This window comes from Natator depressus, chromosome 2, assembly GCF_965152275.1.
Source record: "Natator depressus isolate rNatDep1 chromosome 2, rNatDep2.hap1, whole genome shotgun sequence".
Taxonomy (NCBI): domain Eukaryota; kingdom Metazoa; phylum Chordata; order Testudines; family Cheloniidae; genus Natator; species Natator depressus.
In genome coordinates, this window is record NC_134235.1 from 8,945,457 (window position 1) to 8,962,686 (window position 17,230).

The 17,230-nt window shown below is 51.1% G+C and overlaps 1 protein-coding gene across 3 annotated transcripts in view; it reads left to right on the forward strand.

Annotated features, from left to right (window-relative positions):
• Positions 1 to 14,708, forward strand: part of PTP4A3 (protein tyrosine phosphatase 4A3) — a 108,525-nt gene extending 93,817 nt beyond the window's left edge. For all 3 annotated transcript variants that reach the window (XM_074943773.1, XM_074943774.1, XM_074943775.1), the window contains exons 4-6: positions 9,243 to 9,373; positions 11,593 to 11,667; positions 13,681 to 14,708. In XM_074943773.1, the coding sequence (XP_074799874.1) occupies positions 9,243 to 9,373; positions 11,593 to 11,667; positions 13,681 to 13,798 (324 nt within the window). In that variant the 3' untranslated portion in view covers positions 13,799 to 14,708. The remainder of the gene's footprint in view (positions 1 to 9,242; positions 9,374 to 11,592; positions 11,668 to 13,680) is intronic.
• Positions 14,709 to 17,230: the final 2,522 nt, after the last annotated feature.

A 17,230-nucleotide genomic window follows, 5' to 3' on the forward strand; every position in this document is an offset into this window, starting at 1 on the left:
GGAGTAGTGAATTCTAAAATTCCTAACCTGTCCTGGCTGGAGTAATCATTCCTATGGTAACTTTTAAAAAATATATATGATATCTAGGGTGTTTGTTTCTACTGGTGGTGCATATCCCGCACATACCTTGATATGCTGCACATAACAAAATTCATTCCACACGTGGATGGAAAAAATTAGAGGGAATGTTGTTCCCCACCTGTGACACTGACATCCAAGAGCCGTATTAGCAGCTAGCGTGAAGGCTGCACGCCTGACTTACTTAAAACAAAGCAGATGGCAAGGAGCCCTTATTGATAGCACACAGATGTGACTGGAGAGACGACAGGTCCTGGCACGTCCTACTCCATCTTCATCCAAGGTGACTGGAGCGTCTCATGCCAGGACTCCTGATCTTCACAGGTTGCACTTGCATGTCTGAGGCGATCAAGGCTGCATGAGAACTCCGTGGGTGACCCGTTGGCAGGCCTGTGGAGACCAGGACAGGGGTAGTGTGTGTCTCAGGACTACCGTGTGTTGTCCAGAGGCGATAAGCAGTGAGTTGTATGACTCGGAGCTTGGAAGCTGCCACTCAGTCCACTTCTAAATCAGAATTGAGGGCTGGCCAATGAGGGCAAAAGAGGGATTTGGAAGTAAAACCAGGAGGAGCTGAGGGAGACTGAGAAAGGGGTATCTTTGGGTGTCATTTATCTCTCTTTCTTTCTTTCTTTCTTTCTTTCTTTCTTTCTTTCTATATGGTTATATAGTTATATAGTTTCCCCAAATCGTGAATTAGAAAAGGCAGATCTGTACCCTGGGCTTCCTTGGGTCCCGTTGGTATAACGAAGTTCACAACAGCAGCAGTGTTTTTAATTGTGCGTTTTACACATTAACCTATGTAACATAGGCCAGCTGAATGCAGGTGCCCCTGCTCTGCTTGGGGAGCATTCCTACAACGGAGCTGGGAGCAGAACCAGCTGGTTAGGATGTCACCATCAGCGGCCCATAAAAAGGCAGAATAGCAAGGGGGCTGGAGTGGGAGGTCCCAAACCCTTTTGGTTTCAGTACCCCCACCAGGCTTAAAGCTTCCAGCAGCTTTCCCTTTTAAACACTGGAGCAGCTATCACAGAGCTGACAGCTCTCCCAGCCTGCCTGGCTTAGGGAAAGAGGCAGCTGCCCACTTTCACTGGGGCTGGCAGTGATCTTTTCCCCCATCCAAACTGTGTTAAGTGAGGATGTTGTACAGCATTCGGTCCCTGTTCCCCACTGTATACGCTCCAACTCAGTCCATTTCTGCTTCATTGTTGGCGAGAGAGCCTGTCTAGTACTGGTCTGCACCACAGAGTTTCCACTGGGTGTGGAAGGCAGAGCTGACCTATACAATGCAGAGGACAATGTTGAATGTAACTTGCCTCATATATATATATATAGATATATTTTAGGGTGCATAATCTGCATGCTTCTGAGTTATAGGCACATAATGACCCTGGGGAACCCATGTCTGGGTTCTGCTACTGCAGTGCTCTCCGAGTGCCTGCGGCTGGGGGTGCTCAAGGGATGGGGCGTGTTGAGGGCACACGCACATGCCACAGTGCACACAGCCCTTGTGCGCACACACTGTTAAGTGAACCTCTTCTCTTTGGAGCCCCTCCATATGCAGTCTCTGTTTGGAGCAATATGCAAATGTTAACGTCCCTGGACATGGGTGTCCGGTTGTGGCTTGGCTGAGGATTTCATTGATACTGGCCATTCAAATGGAGATGGAATGCCCATATTTGAATCTATAGAGACTGAGTGCGTCCCATGGTCTTAGCAGTCTCAGAAAACTGACGAAAGCGATGCGACTGCAGTAAGCACAAATGGGCTTGATCTGTAGCTGCTTAATTGCAGGATGCTTTGGTTCTGGGTCGGATTCGGATGCGGTGATCACCAGGCCCTGCAATCAGGGTATTGTGCCGGTCAGACCCGGGCCCTGCACTGCACAGTGCAAACCTGTTAGTGTGTTGAGATCACTGGGTGTGTCTCTGAAGGAGCAGAAATCTTTGTTCTGCAAGCTCGCCCGCGTGTGACGCTCTGCACGACATGCAAGCAGGAGTTTAAGAGGCTTTTGATTCTCTTTTGGAGGAGAGACGTGGCCGGGAATGTTGGGAACCTTTCCCCAGCGAGATAGAAGGTGCCAGTACAGCCCAGGCCTTTCGGGGCCCCCTGTGAGCTCCGTACACACCGTTCTAATCACATCATGCTCATTCCCAGGGAGTCAGGGACATTCGGAGTTGTACATGTGCTGTACAGATCAAAGACGTACAGAATTTCTGCAAACGCATAAGTGCTTTTCAGTCCACTATTCCCAGTTTTCTAAAGCCTAAATGAGTATGATCGACACTTACCAGTTCTAACCCCAAATCACTGTAGGCTTAACAGCCTTACGTTATGCACCGTGGTCACTATCCATCCCTGAACTTCAGCTTCCTCGGCACGGTGAGGAGGCAAAGTGCTTTCAAAGTGCACAGCAACCCTCCACAAAAGATGGGATGACTCAGGCAGCAGGATTCCCTAATGCACAGAGCACCGATTCTCCAGCGGTGGCCAGTGGGGAGTTGAAATTGCATCATTGATTTAAACAAACCAAAAAAAAGCCTCAGGGGTTTTTTATCATCTTATACCAGTGATGACTTCAGTACAAGGCGTTAATGCCCACATGCATTCTTTCTGCGCTGCACCGTATGTCGTTTGCATTTGCAATGTTGCGTTGGCACAGAGTAATGTTTCTGTACTCTGCTCCTCGGGGTAGGTGCTCTTCATACATTACAGCCCGTAGTGTGCCATAACGCCAGAAGTAGATATATTACATTCTCTTTGTATTACACTCGCGCCTAGAGGTGCCACCCAAGATCAAGGCCCCATTGTGCAAGATACATCCCCTTCCCCAGAGAGCTGTCAGTCTCAGTAGACAAGGGCTGGAGGGGAAAGAGGTGAAGTGACTTGCCCAGGGTCATGCAGCAGGTCACTGGCAGAGCTGGAAATAGACTCCAAATCTCCTGACTCCAGCCCATTTTACTGACCACTGGACTGCGTTGCCTCCCTAGACTGGTCACCAATCCCCCTCCATGTAGACCAGTCCACCAGAATGAAGTTATTACACTATACATAGACCCTCTGAGGCATGTGTATTTCATATAGGTCAACACATCGTCTTCTCATAGGCTTTGACATTATACTGGAGCTCTCTAGTGACAGATCTGCTTGGAACATATTGAAGAAACTTGTCCTGTTGTTGAAAACAGAACCTATCATGAAAAATTGTTGGCGTGTGTGTGGGTTCCCCCAGTCTCCAAAAAACCAAAACAAAACAATTTAATAAAAGTTTATTTGGAAACTTTTAGTAAAGGGGGAAAAACCCCATCAGATTGAAAGAATACAAAGACTAAAGGGAAAAATAAGCAGCGGTATGAAAGCAAAATAGAATGAACAAATGAAAAGAGAAATGTCAAGCTGTGGATAGTGTGTAAAATAGTTTAGGAGGAGTGAAACTAGGGTTGGTAAAAGAGTGAAGGAAATAAATACCTCAGAAAGAGGGGAGAAAATGACACAGGGGATGTGGCAAATAGCAGAGTGAACAAAGCTGGGCTAAACTCCATCAGTGCACGTGCTTTTGAGTTGAACATGTGCGCAGCTGCATTGAGTTCAAAGTTAGATGCCTGGTTGTAAGTCTCTTCAGGGTCAGGGCTTATGTGAGTCAAGTTCGCTGCAGAACAGACTTCCGCCAATGTTTGGTCTGCAGTCAAAGCTGTTACGAAGTCTGTCTGAACATTTGTGGGCAAGTTTTTGTTTGGAAGCACCGCCTGGGTTTTTAACTGTTGGAGGCCCATTAAATTAAAAGAGATGCTCCTTTTAAGAGTCAAAATGCTTTAAGAAAATCTGCCACACATTGTTTTATTTGAAGACACAGTGCTGTGTTCCTAAAGTGCCCCCAGCCTGTTGTGCTTTTGGCCTGATGGATTCAGCTCCACTCTGCTTTGAAATACGGCTCGGCGAAATAGCATTCTGGAGTTTCCCCATGTATTGTGGGAATAATTTACAAGCAGAACACCCAGCAGCCTTGCAGACATATTCAGGACTCTGAGGGCTTGTCTATAGCCAGGGTTTCATCAGTTCACCTAAAGGTATGATCCCTTTTAAACCTATTTAACTTAAATCAATGCAAAAGATTGTGTGGACACTCTGAGATAAGCTAGGTTTATTTCAGTTTAGGTTGTCAGTAAGAAACAAATTTCAGCGAGACCAAAATAAGCTGCTCTGAACCAAAAAAGCATCCACACGGGTTTGCACTCGTACAACTAAACCAATGCAAACTCGCGTTTAGACAACTGCTGAATCAAATTGGATTCTCTTTTCCTTGCATATCAAGGAGTCAAGGTTCTACAGGCCAACTCGGGGTCTCAGTCATGTCTCTGCACCCCCACTGTCCTTCTCTTTCGCCCTTGTTGAAACCTGCGCATCTTCCTTTTCAAAAGTGGCTGCTTGTTTTGGGTGCATGATTTGAGATGCTTCGTTGGGGCCTGATCGCCAGAGGGTTGGCACTTTCTGAACCCTTTAAGTTGCCTGAAGTTGGGCGCCCCAAAATCACGAGTCATTTCTGCAGTTCTCAGCCACCCCGTCTCTTTGGAGAGTCGGACTGCACTGTAAATCTCTTGGGAAGTGTGCTTCTAAACCTTCCTGCTGATGGTGGGGTTTAGAGTCGCCTAAAGCTTTAATTCAGTTACACTTGGGTGTGCAGTGAAAACAGTCTGCCCCAGTGGGGGAGGGAGAGTTGTAAATGATGTGGTGAGCAGTTTACACACGCGCGCGCACAAACACATACACACACACACGAATGACCTAGCACAGCCCACTTTGCTAGGGGCGTCAGCCCTGCTCATGTGACTCAGACCAATCAGAGCCTTTATCCTATCCAAATGAATATAGGAGGACCTGCCATGCCCTGAAATTGAGGCAGAATGAGGAGCGGAAAGCTGGAAATGACACAGGAGTTGTGTATTTTACATACATTGTTGCCTGCCTAGCCTCAGATCCATGGTCCAGTGTGTGGGATGCACATAGCAGTGGGGGGAGAGGTATTTTGGGTCAGTGTGAAGGAGCTGACGGGCTTTAACGGAGAGGCATACATACCAGTGTCTAGCTCTGTGGTCCGCCACCACCCACGCAACAGATCAGAAGGGCTCATGCCATGGAGGGGGGGCCGTCTGAAGCATCTGGGATTAGCCCCCTAATCTTCGTTGAGATGAAATAGTCATCACTGAGCATGGTCGGTAATTCTGTACTGCGGGCGCCTGGCTCACAAGTGGATAGCGTTTCTCTCTCCGTCTGTCTGCAATGGGGTAACCTTTCAACTTGTCAATTCCAAACTGTCAGAGAAGGTTGTAGGCACCAGTGGGCAGAACCCTATTGATCTGGGTGAAAGCAGAAGAACTGAAAGGGGCCCCTGATGTGGGGAGAACTCGGAGTCCTTGTATGGGAAGTGGGGGTTGGAGGAAGGCCCTGAAATAGAGGGGGACAGGAGGGAGGCGCACAGGGAGCTGGTGGGGGAGGATGGAGGGAGGCAAGGAGCCCCGTGCACAGTGATCTTTGCCAATAGCAGCAACAAGGTGTGAGCTGTAGCTCACGAAAGCTTATGCTCAAATAAATTGGTTAGTCTCTAAGGTGCCACAAGTCCTCCTTTTCTTTTTGCGAATACAGACTAACACGGCTGCTACTCTGAAACTAGCAACAAGGTGTGTGATTCCCTAGTGTAAAGACAGACGGGAGGAGCCTGGGTTGAGACTGCTGTGCAGATGGGGATAGTTAGAGGGGTGTGGATGAGGTGGAGGGATGGGGGCAGCACATTGCAGTTTGATCTGTTAATGCTTAGAAGGCACTGAGTCGCGTCAATCATCAGACCCTTCCCACCCCCCCCCAAGGAGGGAGGCCTTTCTCCGTCACCAGAAGAGCCCACTCTTAAAGCTCCACAACTCCCTTCCCCAAAGAACAGCCCTGTGGCCTCCAATTCCTCCTCCCCCTGCACTGCTCATTCTGTGCAATTGGACCCCGCCCGGGCCAGCTAGACCCTAGCAGCTCATGTCAGGATTCTTGGGGGGGCCCCAACAGGGGTGAGGTGGGAAAAGTGGGTCTCACATTTCAGCAGCCGGGAGCTCCCCCTACTTCCTGGCGCAGCAATCCCTGTCCGCGGTGCCCACTCAGAGTGGGAATTCGCCCGTTCCAATGCCACACACATCTAATAAGTAGCTGTTTGTCTAAGCACTCTCCCCAGAACCCGTTGGATACAGATCCTGGGGTAGTGCATGGTAAGCTTACGTTGCTGCCCGACACGCTGCTCCGCCGGTCTCGGCTCCCTGCTTAATGGCGCGTGTCCTGAGTGGCTAAAGCTGGGGAAATAATCGTAATGCTAATTCTCACCTCTGTAGCTTGCTAATGATTATGCATTAAACCCAGTAATGAAAGGGAAAACCTGGGCCATGCTTTGCCTTATTGCTGATATTGGCTATAGAGGCCTCAGCCAGGCCTGGGCAGTGCCCAAAGAGCTTTGTGGTCCAGGGCTCTGACCCTGTGCTGCTGTGTCCATGCAGAGCACCGCCGACTCTAACAGTCCACCCATGCAACGTCAGTTATGTGACTGGAGCCCGCAAGATAACAGGCGACTGAGGCAAACGAGCAGTGGGGTGGGGACGGGTGAGGCAGGGTGGGAGGATGTTGTAGCCTAGACCGCTTGTAGCCAATCGGAAGCAGTTATCCCAGCTCACAGCCCCTGCCTACTCGTTTCTCTGTGGGTGATACAAACGCTTGGGAGGGTAACCTGTGTGTCTAGCCCTTATGGGGGTTGAGGTCAGCGTGGGGAAGGCAGCAGGTTAGCTTGAGTGTAACACAAGGGTTACTTCACCTGCAGCCCGGCAGAGACGCAGCACCTTCCCGACACACCACAGCCACCCTCGTATGGGTCAGGGTCATCCCTGGCACGTGTCTGCTCTGCCACCCTCACCAGCTCTTCACCTGACTCTCTGTCACCCTGAACTGAGCGGTGTGAAAAGCCCTCGGTCTTGGCTCTCACCAGATCCTGCCTGTTGCAGGCATGTGCCCAGGGCCAGAGCCTCTTTCTGGATTCCTAGAGGTTAAAGCCGGAAAGCGAGCGTTCTGCTGACCGTGTCTGACCTCTGGCATAAGAAAGGCCAGAGCGCTCCACCCACTGCATCCTGCACCACGCCCACAACTCGTGATTGAGCCAGAGCAGATCTTTTAGGCCGCGTCTACACTAGAGCACTTACAGCGGGACCGCTGCACTGACGCAGCTGCACCACTGTAAGATGGCTCGTGTCGCTGCTCTGTGCCGAAGGGAGAGAGCTTTCCTGCTGACATAGCACTGTGCAGACACCGGTGCCTCTGTCAGTGTAACTAATGTCACACGGGTGTTTGTTTCACACCCCTGAGCGACCTGTTATACCTACAAAAGTGATAGTGTAGACATGGCCTTAGAAAGACTTCAAGAGACTGAGATCACGTCCCTAGATAAGCTGTCCCTATCGTCGATGGTCTCACTGTTAGCAGTGTACACCTTATGTCTAGTCTGATGTCTTATTGGGCAACGTAGGCAGCCCAGTCCATGTCTCACGAATGAGATTTCCAAAAGGGAGTCGTGATTTTGGCTGGCCCCAATGTTTGTTGCCAAACTTTAGGCATTTTAGAGGGCCCTGTCTTCCAGGGAGGGTTGAGCTCCCTCGGCCCTTAAAAATCAAGCCTCCTTCAGGTGTGTCAAGCTGGGTGTCTGAAATCAGTAGCCATTGGCCCCTGGCTGTAACCTGATCTCCCAAAGTCCACAGACTATTGACATGTCGATAAATGACTTGTCAGCTACACTCAGTGGCTGCTTGGGGCGTGGTGGGATGGGGAGGCCATGGGTTCGTTGCTTCCTCTGCTTCGTGGCATGTGTGTTGTCTGCTGGGCTTCTTTATTTCAGCGTCCGAGCCGTGGAGTGTTGCAAAGCAGATTCAATCTGCCAACTCCTTTGTTTAGCCAGGAACAGGCAGTGGGGGGTAGGGACAGGGAGTGCTTGTTTCAAGTTAAACGAGGCAATATTGCGGTTTCACTATCTGTATCCATCTCCCTTGTGGTTAGAAGCCTCTTAGCTTTACTGTCCTTTTTACCTTACACGCCCTTTTCCCAAAGAGGGCAGGGCTGGCCTTTCACTGGTGGCTTAATTGCGCTTTGATGGGTGTCAGTCTCCGGGACACAGGCCAGCTCATAGGCTCTCTTTCGGTGGTCGGGTTGGCGGGGGCCTTTCGGAAGTTGTAACTTTTTGGCTCAGGAAGGAAGTCTGCTTTCCTCCGAGTTCCCACTCCCTGTGGCTGTAGCTGGCAGCGTCTGAGCCAGCAGTTACTGTTCCCACCCACACTCAGCTCAAACATGTGAACTGCAACATCTGCCAAACCCCGCATGTGTTTCGAGTTTATGGAGGCAGGAGCTTGGCCGCTCTCACTAGCTAAAGCAATAAGACATGGAGATGGCGCCATACCCTAGAAATGAACCTTTGAAAGCCACGTCTGTTACCTTCTTCGGTCAGTGCTGTAAAGTTACCCCTGCAGGAAAGGCTCCCTTACGGTTTAACTTGCTAAGAAACTCGGGTTGCCCCTTGTTAGCTGTGTGTGGCTTTTACTGCTGAACATTTACAGCAGCTCACCCAAGGATCTCAGAGCATGTAAATACGAACCTCGCAGCCCCACCCCTGCGAGGCTAGAAATAATCATAGCTACTCTGACCCAGTCCTTCTCTTGAGTAGATCTCCATGTGCTTTACAAAGGAGCTCAGTATCATTATCCCTGTTTTACAGATGGGGAAACTGAGTCACAGAGGTGCCTCTCCCAAGGTCACCCAGCAGGTCAGGGGCAGAGCTAGGAATAGAACCCAATTCGTCTGAGTCCCAGTCCAGTTCTCTGTCCATGAGGTCACACTGTCTGGTAGTAATCCATAGCAATGTGTCTGTCGTACAGCTGAGCAAACCGAGTCACAGAGAGAGGTAAAGCATCTCAGACGGGAACAGCCCAGTTCTTCTGTTGTAGGGAGGATGCTGTGCTTTAGAAATACAGCCCTGGGGAAATGGGAGATTGGCGGAAGCTTCAAGTGCCTTCCCCTCCACTGTGTTGGTTTGTAAGATTCTGACTTTATGTATCTATTGCTAACTGCTCTCCCTCCCCTTCCCCCACCTGCCCTTCCATTAGGACTGGCCCTTTGACGACGGCGCTCCTCCCCCCAGCAAAATAGTGGAAGACTGGCTCAACTTGCTGAAAACCAAGTTCTGCGAAGACCCTGGCTGCTGCGTGGCAGTTCATTGTGTGGCTGGCCTGGGCCGGTAAGTGAGGGCTCGAAAGGAGCTAGGAGCTGCCCTTAGGAAGGACAGCTAGATTTAAATATCTTGTTAAAGGGAGATGTCTCCTGTTACAACTAACTGCTAAGTCCCTTGGAGCTTACTGAGCTGCAGAGAAGGTAAATTCTCCCTCTTTTTCCCAGCTCTTTGTGCAGTTGGCAGGGCTGTTCGTATCATCAGGCCATGCTTGATGGGACTGATCTTGGCCTCTGTATTGTCGGGACCCCTTCTTGTTTGGGGAGGGTCTTCCATGCAGCCACACAGGATGGGGACAAAAATCTTTTAACAAGAAAATGGGATTGTAAAAGTTCCGACGCTGGCAGGAGAAGCCAGGCCAGGCTAGAGAGACGAGATGGGGGAGGTCAAATCTTTTATTGGACCAACTTCTGTTGGGGAAAGAGACAAACCTTCGAACGACTCAAGCTTGAAAGTTTGTCTCTTTCCCCAACAGAAGTTGGTCCAATAAAAGATCTGACCTCCCCCATCGTGTCTCACTAATATCCTGGGACCGACACAGCTACAATAACGCTGCACACAACAACGGAAGAGAGCTTAACTCCTTAGGGGTTTTTATAAACACCCTGGATTTCAGCTCGACAGCCTCGCTCTCTAAGGGGGGAGGTGTGATCTAGAGAGCGTCCCTGGGGAGCAGCTGGGCCTCACACTTGTCCTCAGTGCAAGTTACCTAAAGCAGCTGTGGCCAGGCCGAGCAGGGTGTGTGTGTGTGTGTGTTAATGAGCAGTCTCCAGTCCTCAGCTGAAGCAGATTAGGATAGAATCAAAGAAGGATCCTGATTCAGCAAACCACTGAAGTACATCCCATTGAAGTCCATGGGATTTAAACTTGTGCTGAAGCACGGAGGGGCCAGATTGGATAGTGGGGAAGGGGGTGGGACTCTTCTGAGCTCTGCCTACGAGTCACCATGATGAGAGATCGCTCACCGCAGGTGTGCAAAATAGGAACTATGCTGGGCTCTTTGAGCTTGGCTTCCCCTCCGGGGGAGTTGACCGTACCCATGGGCTCTGCCTGGCTTCTCAGTTTGGGTGGCTAAATAAATACAATGGTGGCAGCTCCCAGATGCCACCCACTTGGCTTTAATGGGAATTGGGCATTTGAATCCATGAGGTGGCTTTGAAGATCACAGCCCAACACCCCATGGTCTGGCTGGGTGGCGTGCATAACAGCTGTTCATTTTGCTCACTCCATTGCTTATTAAATCCCTTTAAGGTACCTGGGGAAAGAAAGGCAGGCACTACATAAATCAGTGACCTGGCCAAAACTGGGCAAGCTAAAGAGAGTGGTGACTTTATACCTCTTCCCTGTATTTAGAGATGTGATCTGTCATTCCCTTGCAGGGCTTCTCGATCCTGGTCCCTGCCTGGGAACGAATCTCTCTTTGGGTTTAAAACCCACCCCAGAAACAAAGCAGGATTCCAAGTGCAGGTTGTCACACAGTCGTCTGCAACAGCTTTTAATATGCTCTTGGAATCCTGTATCATTCACATACTGGAGTGTCACAACGACCTAGGTTGTATTAAGGTCTGTCATGTAAATGTGGCTTGTAAAATCTCCCCCCGTTAAAACTAGAAGCCACTTTTCAGACACTTCGTATCTAGTCCACTTCGGTCTGGTTTGGTTTTTGTTTGTTTTATGGTTTGTTTGGTTTTTTTCCTTTATTAATCTACTTGCAAATCATTTGCCAAATTCCTCTGAAATCAAAGCTGTGTTTTATAGGGAGAGCAGTAGACAGGTGTAAGCTCTGTCCTCTCTTTATTTTATCCTCCTTGCTTTAAAAGGAGCATCGTTTCTCTAGGCATGGATACGCTGCGCCTCAGAGCTCCAACCTCGAGTTAATTTTTGTGGCCAAATGACAAAGCCTGAAACCCAGAATTTATGTGGTGGGAAATGGCAGTGAACACGCCACTATAACTGTGCTGCTGGGGTTTGCTCTGGGAACCTATTGTAGGAGAAGCTGGATGCAAGTGTGTCTGTTTCTGTGTGATCTCTGCGTGCTGTATAACCCGTTGATTTTGTGTGTGCACTCATGGTGCTGTGGGTTTAGCGTGGGGGGGATTGTTGATGTGATGACAGTAGGTTTGGGAAGAGTCCATGAGTTTTTCGGTGTTTTTTGTTCAAGGCTCTTATCACTGTTGGCATTTCTTTAATTAAAGCAGGAAGTGACTCCTCTTGTAATTACTTTCCAGAGCTCCTGTTCTCGTAGCCCTGGCTCTGATTGAGAGCGGGATGAAGTATGAAGATGCCATTCAGTTCATCAGACAGTAAGTGGCCTGGAATATAAACCCCTCCACTGTGTGCCAAGCAGCAAATTGACAGTGTAAAATATCCAGAGTGACATGGTGCTCTTGCTGCTCCGTGCTGGCGTGCCCCAGGGAATAAATCGCCGGTGCTCACGAGAGGGGCAAGTCCTGTTTCAGAGCCGCACCGGGGGGCTGGGAGAGCATGAACTTGTGAACTCCTCTGAGCAGCTGGGTGGAAGCAGGGTGAAATAACCTTCAGAGACTTGCTTTATCCTCCCCTGAACTGGCAGGAGATGGAGAAAATGAGTCTCACGCGCCTGGTGGCTGCATAGAGAGGGAACGAAGCCTGTAATCCTCCTAGCTCTAAATTAGACACCATCTTCATATAAAAACAAACCTGATGCTATATTTTTGTTTGCTTCCCCCCGCGGCTGGCCTGTGCTCCATGGGTCGAGCTGTCTGTCGGGAGTCTGTGTGCGTAAATCGGTAGCCAGAGCTGAGCAGATCCAGCCCACTTTTTTTGCTGCTCATCATCAGTTGCTGTTTCCCCAGCTATGTTGGTGGTTGTGGGCCAGAGGGATCAGGGAATAATTAGTCGGCTAAACTCCTAGTGACCTATTAATGCAGACTTCATTCTGGAGTTCTGAGTAGTTCTTTAGCAGAGCTCGGATCCCCCAGGCAAAGGGCTGCGCCTTCAGCTCTGCTGCATTGACAGGTACTCGGTAAATGTAACAAAGATTGCAGAGGTCCTGGGCAGTGAAAGAACTAAATGCTAAAGAGAAGGAAGGAAGGAGACGAATGAATAAGTTGATTTCTAGACCAACAATCATCTTAATCAGAAGGCAAGCGTGGAAAGCAGCGAGGATCATGCACTGTGTGTGTGTGTGTGTGTAAGAAGTTGACCAAACTCGCACGTGCTGTGACTGGTTGGTTTTTTTTTCATGACAGTCGTTTCTATTTAGCCGGTCTGCAGGGCAGGGGCAGTGGGGAGGGCTGTACGGATCTCTGGCGTTCTTCGCTCCTGGGAACTCCACTCTTGACCATTCTGTTGGTCATAAGTCAGCCTAGGCTATAGTAGACCTTTCTCATAGCTGATACTTGCTGTTAGCCACTGTTTCTGTATTCGTCTACGATCCCACTCTAGTCTTCGTAATATATTCTGGTCCATGCCCTGCAGCTCCCATTTAGGACTGCAAATATGGGGATTATTCTCTTTCCCCTTTCTCTGACGCCAGCTATGACTGCAGGAGGGAGAGAGGTTTTCCATGAACACCAAGAATGTCAGTCTCTGTCTATGGTCTGATCCCCAGTTCCTGCCCCAGATGATGAGTCCCACTCAGCTATTTCTGCTCAGGCTCCTCCTTCAGGCGCACTCCATTTTCATTGGAAAGGTTTCGTTGTGTATGTAGAGCAGAGCAATTCAAAATAGAGGGGTAAATCGGGGACTAGCAATAAAGAGCCAATTAGCAGAGCCAGCCCCGTGTTCTCCATAGTCTGTTATCGGTATTAGCCCAGTTTTAAATGCCCCAGAGCCAAGAGGTTCCCACCATTTCCTTGGGAGAGGCTAATCCACAGTCTATTAGATCTCCCTGCTAGGGTACTGTTCAGCCTAAATTTCCCTCTGCTTAACTTCAGCCTGCGGGAGTTCGCTCCATCCCATATTTCTTGACTCCCCAGGTAACAGGGTTAGTGCAGCTGCAGACACGCAGGCCTCCTGCAGTCAGAGTTGGATTTGCTGCACAGCTGAGTGCAAGAGGGAGGACAGGGGAGAAATGCAGCTTTTAGGAACTTGCCCTCTGGCTTCACTAATTGAGCGACGACCTCTCTGGCTTCGAACTCCCAGCCTGGGAGGTGCGGGATGTGTCCCCCAAGGCCTCTATGGCCACTTGCTGGCCATTGGGCCTGTTAGTCTTCCAGGGTTCTGCTGCCTGGACACCGAGAGATGAGCGGGAGGCAGAGAGTGCCGGGGTGCAGGGCTGGTTCTCGGACGCTCCCCAGCCTTGGAGCACTAATGGCTTTCTCTTTGTGTTCCAGGAAGCGCAGAGGAGCCATCAACAGCAAGCAGCTAATGTACTTGGAAAAATACCGGCCAAAGCAGAGACTCCGATTCAAGGACCCTCACAACCACAAGAACAAATGCTGCATCATGTAACCTCAGCAACCTCCTGCCAAAACACACGCACAGACACACACATGCGAGCACGCAGGGTCGGACGGTGGAGTTGCGGGGAGCTTGGACAAAGTGGCAGTGACCTTTCTTTGTAAATGGGGCGCTCTCTCTTTAAAAAATCGCTGCACCCCTGGCCAGCTAAGGTCGAGGAGGGAAGATGGTTAGGCATCTCGCTCCTGGTTTTAATGGACAGAGAATTAGCCCATCATTCCTCCCACCCCAAAAAATCTCCCTTCCCCCTCCTCACCCCTTCCCCACCTGCAGGCGGAGCTTGAGTTGATCTGAATTCTTTGCACTGAGAGTGAAAACCATCTGAACCCACCTGCAGGAAGAGATCTGTCTATGCTGTGCTGCCCTGGGGATGGGTTGCGGGAGGGAAAGCTGCAGAGAATTTGCCTGCTGCCTGGCGTGTGACAGCCGCAGTCTGGCGCTGTGTCAAATACGCTGTGTCGGGCCAGCCCCTTCCACTGGGTTTGCTGGATCAGGGGTTAGGACATGCTCTGAGGTTGGGTTTCCTCTCTGGTGACAAACATTCTTCCCTCTCTCTTCTCTCTGTGCTGCTCTTCATTAGGGCAGCACTGTTACGTGTCCCAGTGGGGCACGTAGGATCCAGAGCAAGTGGATTGTTTTATTTCCCTAAAGGGCTTCAGTAGAGCTGGCTCCAGTCAGTCACCTGGGGCAGGGTGTTGTTGAGGGAGGAGACGGCACTGTACAAACGCTGCTCCCTGGCTGAATTCCAGCCCTGCGCTGAACATCCCCCGTGTGTCTCGTGGGACCTTAACTCCCCAGCAGAGAACTCGGTTCATTCAGATCTCAAGGGCTCTCTTCCCCCGCCCAGCTACCTCCCTCCTTTGCCTGAAAAGAACCTGGCCCAAGAGTTCCTTTTCTCCTTCTGAAATCAAATGGTCTTCTTTTGGGGGAGTGGGTTGTACATGGGGGTGAGGGGGTGTGGGAATGGAAGGGGAGCGCGTTGCTGGGGCCAGTAAAGGGTCTTCTAGCTGGGAGGAGAGGGGCTTAGGTGTGGATGCTAGCCTGCTGTTGGACAGGTGCATCCCAGAGCATATTCACACCCTCCAAATACAGACTCCAGGACTGGGTTGGTGCCGGGGCTGTCAGGGAGGGAGAAGGGGCAGCCGGACAATTTGATGTCACAGAGACAAAGCATGCAAGGGAATTGGGAGTATGTGAAGTTTCGGTCTCATTCTTGGATCGTAGGAGTTTCCCGTCTGGCTCAGCGTTAGTGTAACTAGCCAGGATCTGCTTGTTTCACCTTGAAAGCCACCGCCTGGCTGGAAGACTGAGCAGCTTCCTACATCAAGTGAACCCCAGGAGAGCACGAGGGGGCGGGTGGTGATATTGCTCTTGAAATTTGTCATCTTTTCCCTTCTGTCTGGGTCTGATCTTCCCCTTGGCACAGTGTCTGCTGCAGCAGCTTCCCGTTTGGGTAGCCAGCCCTCCGCGGTGACATCCACCTTTGGCCATGACCCGTGGCTGGGGTTAGATACCACTGCCCTCGGGGAAACAACATGCAAGGGGCTAAGAGATGTTGGGTTCTCTCCAGATTGCTGCAGCTGTAACCCCAGGCTCCCCCAGCGGCTTGGGGAAATGAACTGAGATCCTCTCCCTTGACACACATGGCCTGCATAAGTGCATTACCCAGGAAAGGGGAGCACCTCCGTTACAGAAGGAGGCCAGAGATGCCCAGATTTGTAGGGGGACCGGGGATTGGGCCTCCGCAGAAAGGCACTACTATTCTGTCTTACCCCTTCCTCCATTCTAAGGAATCCAGGGGAGAGCAAGTGGCCGGTCTTCTCCTGGACTGCAGGTGTCAGCTTCCCTAGAGCACTGCCCACGTGTGTCCTGTCACCTCTGACCTCTTTATTAAATGCACAAGCTTTACAAAATGGGAAGATGTTTAATGTGCTGCTTGTGTGATGACGGGAACGGGTGCTGCCGTGGGCAGCGTTTGGCTCAGATGCCACCGCTGAGGGCTAGCAGGCAGAGCATACAGCAAGTGCCCACAATCACAGCTCCATCATACACTTCCCCTGTGGCTTGTGCACATCACGTCACGTGTGTGTGTGTCCGTGTCCCGAAAGAGGAGATGAGAGGGGCTGGGAGGATGGATGCAAAGCGCCAAGCAGCCACTGAGTGTTAGGGGAGTGCTACGTGGTGGTGTCCTCCAGGAAGCTGCCCCTGCTAATCTGCATGAAAGTCACTGGGGTTCTAGGTTTGGAGAGGGGCTAGGAAAGGCCAATCTCTTGCATGCAGGTACTGGGGAGGGGGGAAGGATTAAGAAATTCTTCCTCCAAATCCTGCATCCATTTCTAGGGGCTCTCTGCCACACCGTGTGTGGAGGGGAGCCTGTGCCTGAGGAAAGGGGAGATTCCATGTGGGCAGCTTGCTCTGATTGGAAGGGGCGGGCGAGATGGGCACATCCAAACAGGTGCCACTTGCTTCTGACCCAGTGCCCCTGGGCTTGGGGAGTGCAGTGCTCCTCCGTGGGCATGGGGAGGGAGAACAGCTTGGAAACCCCTGGAGTCTTCCCTTCTCTATATGGCTCCCTTCTGTGTCGGGAAGAATAGGGCCCCGTGTTTCTTCACCGGTGGTGAGGACTGGCATGGCCCATGCCATTGCTTTTCCCTGTGGCTGTGCATTTCTCCGAGCCCAGAACAAGGCTCCTTTAAAGGAGCCAGGCTCAGAAATCACCCACTGCCGGCTTGCTTTTCCCTAACCACCAGCCAATTGGGGAAGGGGGTCTCTAAAGGGATTTCAGTGACACTTCTCAGAGATGCAGCCCCAGGGAAGGGTTTTTCCCTCCTTCCCAGCCCCCTGGCTGTTCCAGGTTCTGCCATGAGCTGGCCAGCCCCACATTATCTCCCCTGCCCCCAATATCCAGGAACTAGCGATTGTATAAAACTGGGGCGCGGGAAGCAGCCACCTTCCCTTGTGGCAGACAAATCTGCAATGCAAGGAGTGTTTGTGGGGGAGGGAGATGCGGGAACACCATCCACGGGATCTCTGGGTTGCCACTGCACGTGCTTTCTTGTGGGGCTCCAGTGAACCTAGCGATAGGGAGTTCTCCACCCAGCAGCTGTCCTGAGTTGCTCTCTGAGCATGCCCAGGCGCTGCCCAGGACGCTTTGCACGGCCCGCGGATGCTCCCTGTTGTTTAAGGCCATGTGACATGGAAGATGGCCGATTTCCACCCTCCCCGCTGTGCGGTGGAGAATGGAACATGCTGGCCCGGTGTGAGCGCGGCTTCAGCGGTGCTGCGCCAGCTCAACCCCCCTGCATGGGTCAGTCCGAGAGGAGAGGTCATGCCTCTTCCGCTGTCCCCTCTAACTTTGGGGGCAAGCTTGGGGGTAAGGGGGCAAATTGCCCTCCCTCCGCCCTGTACACTGCTGTATGCTTC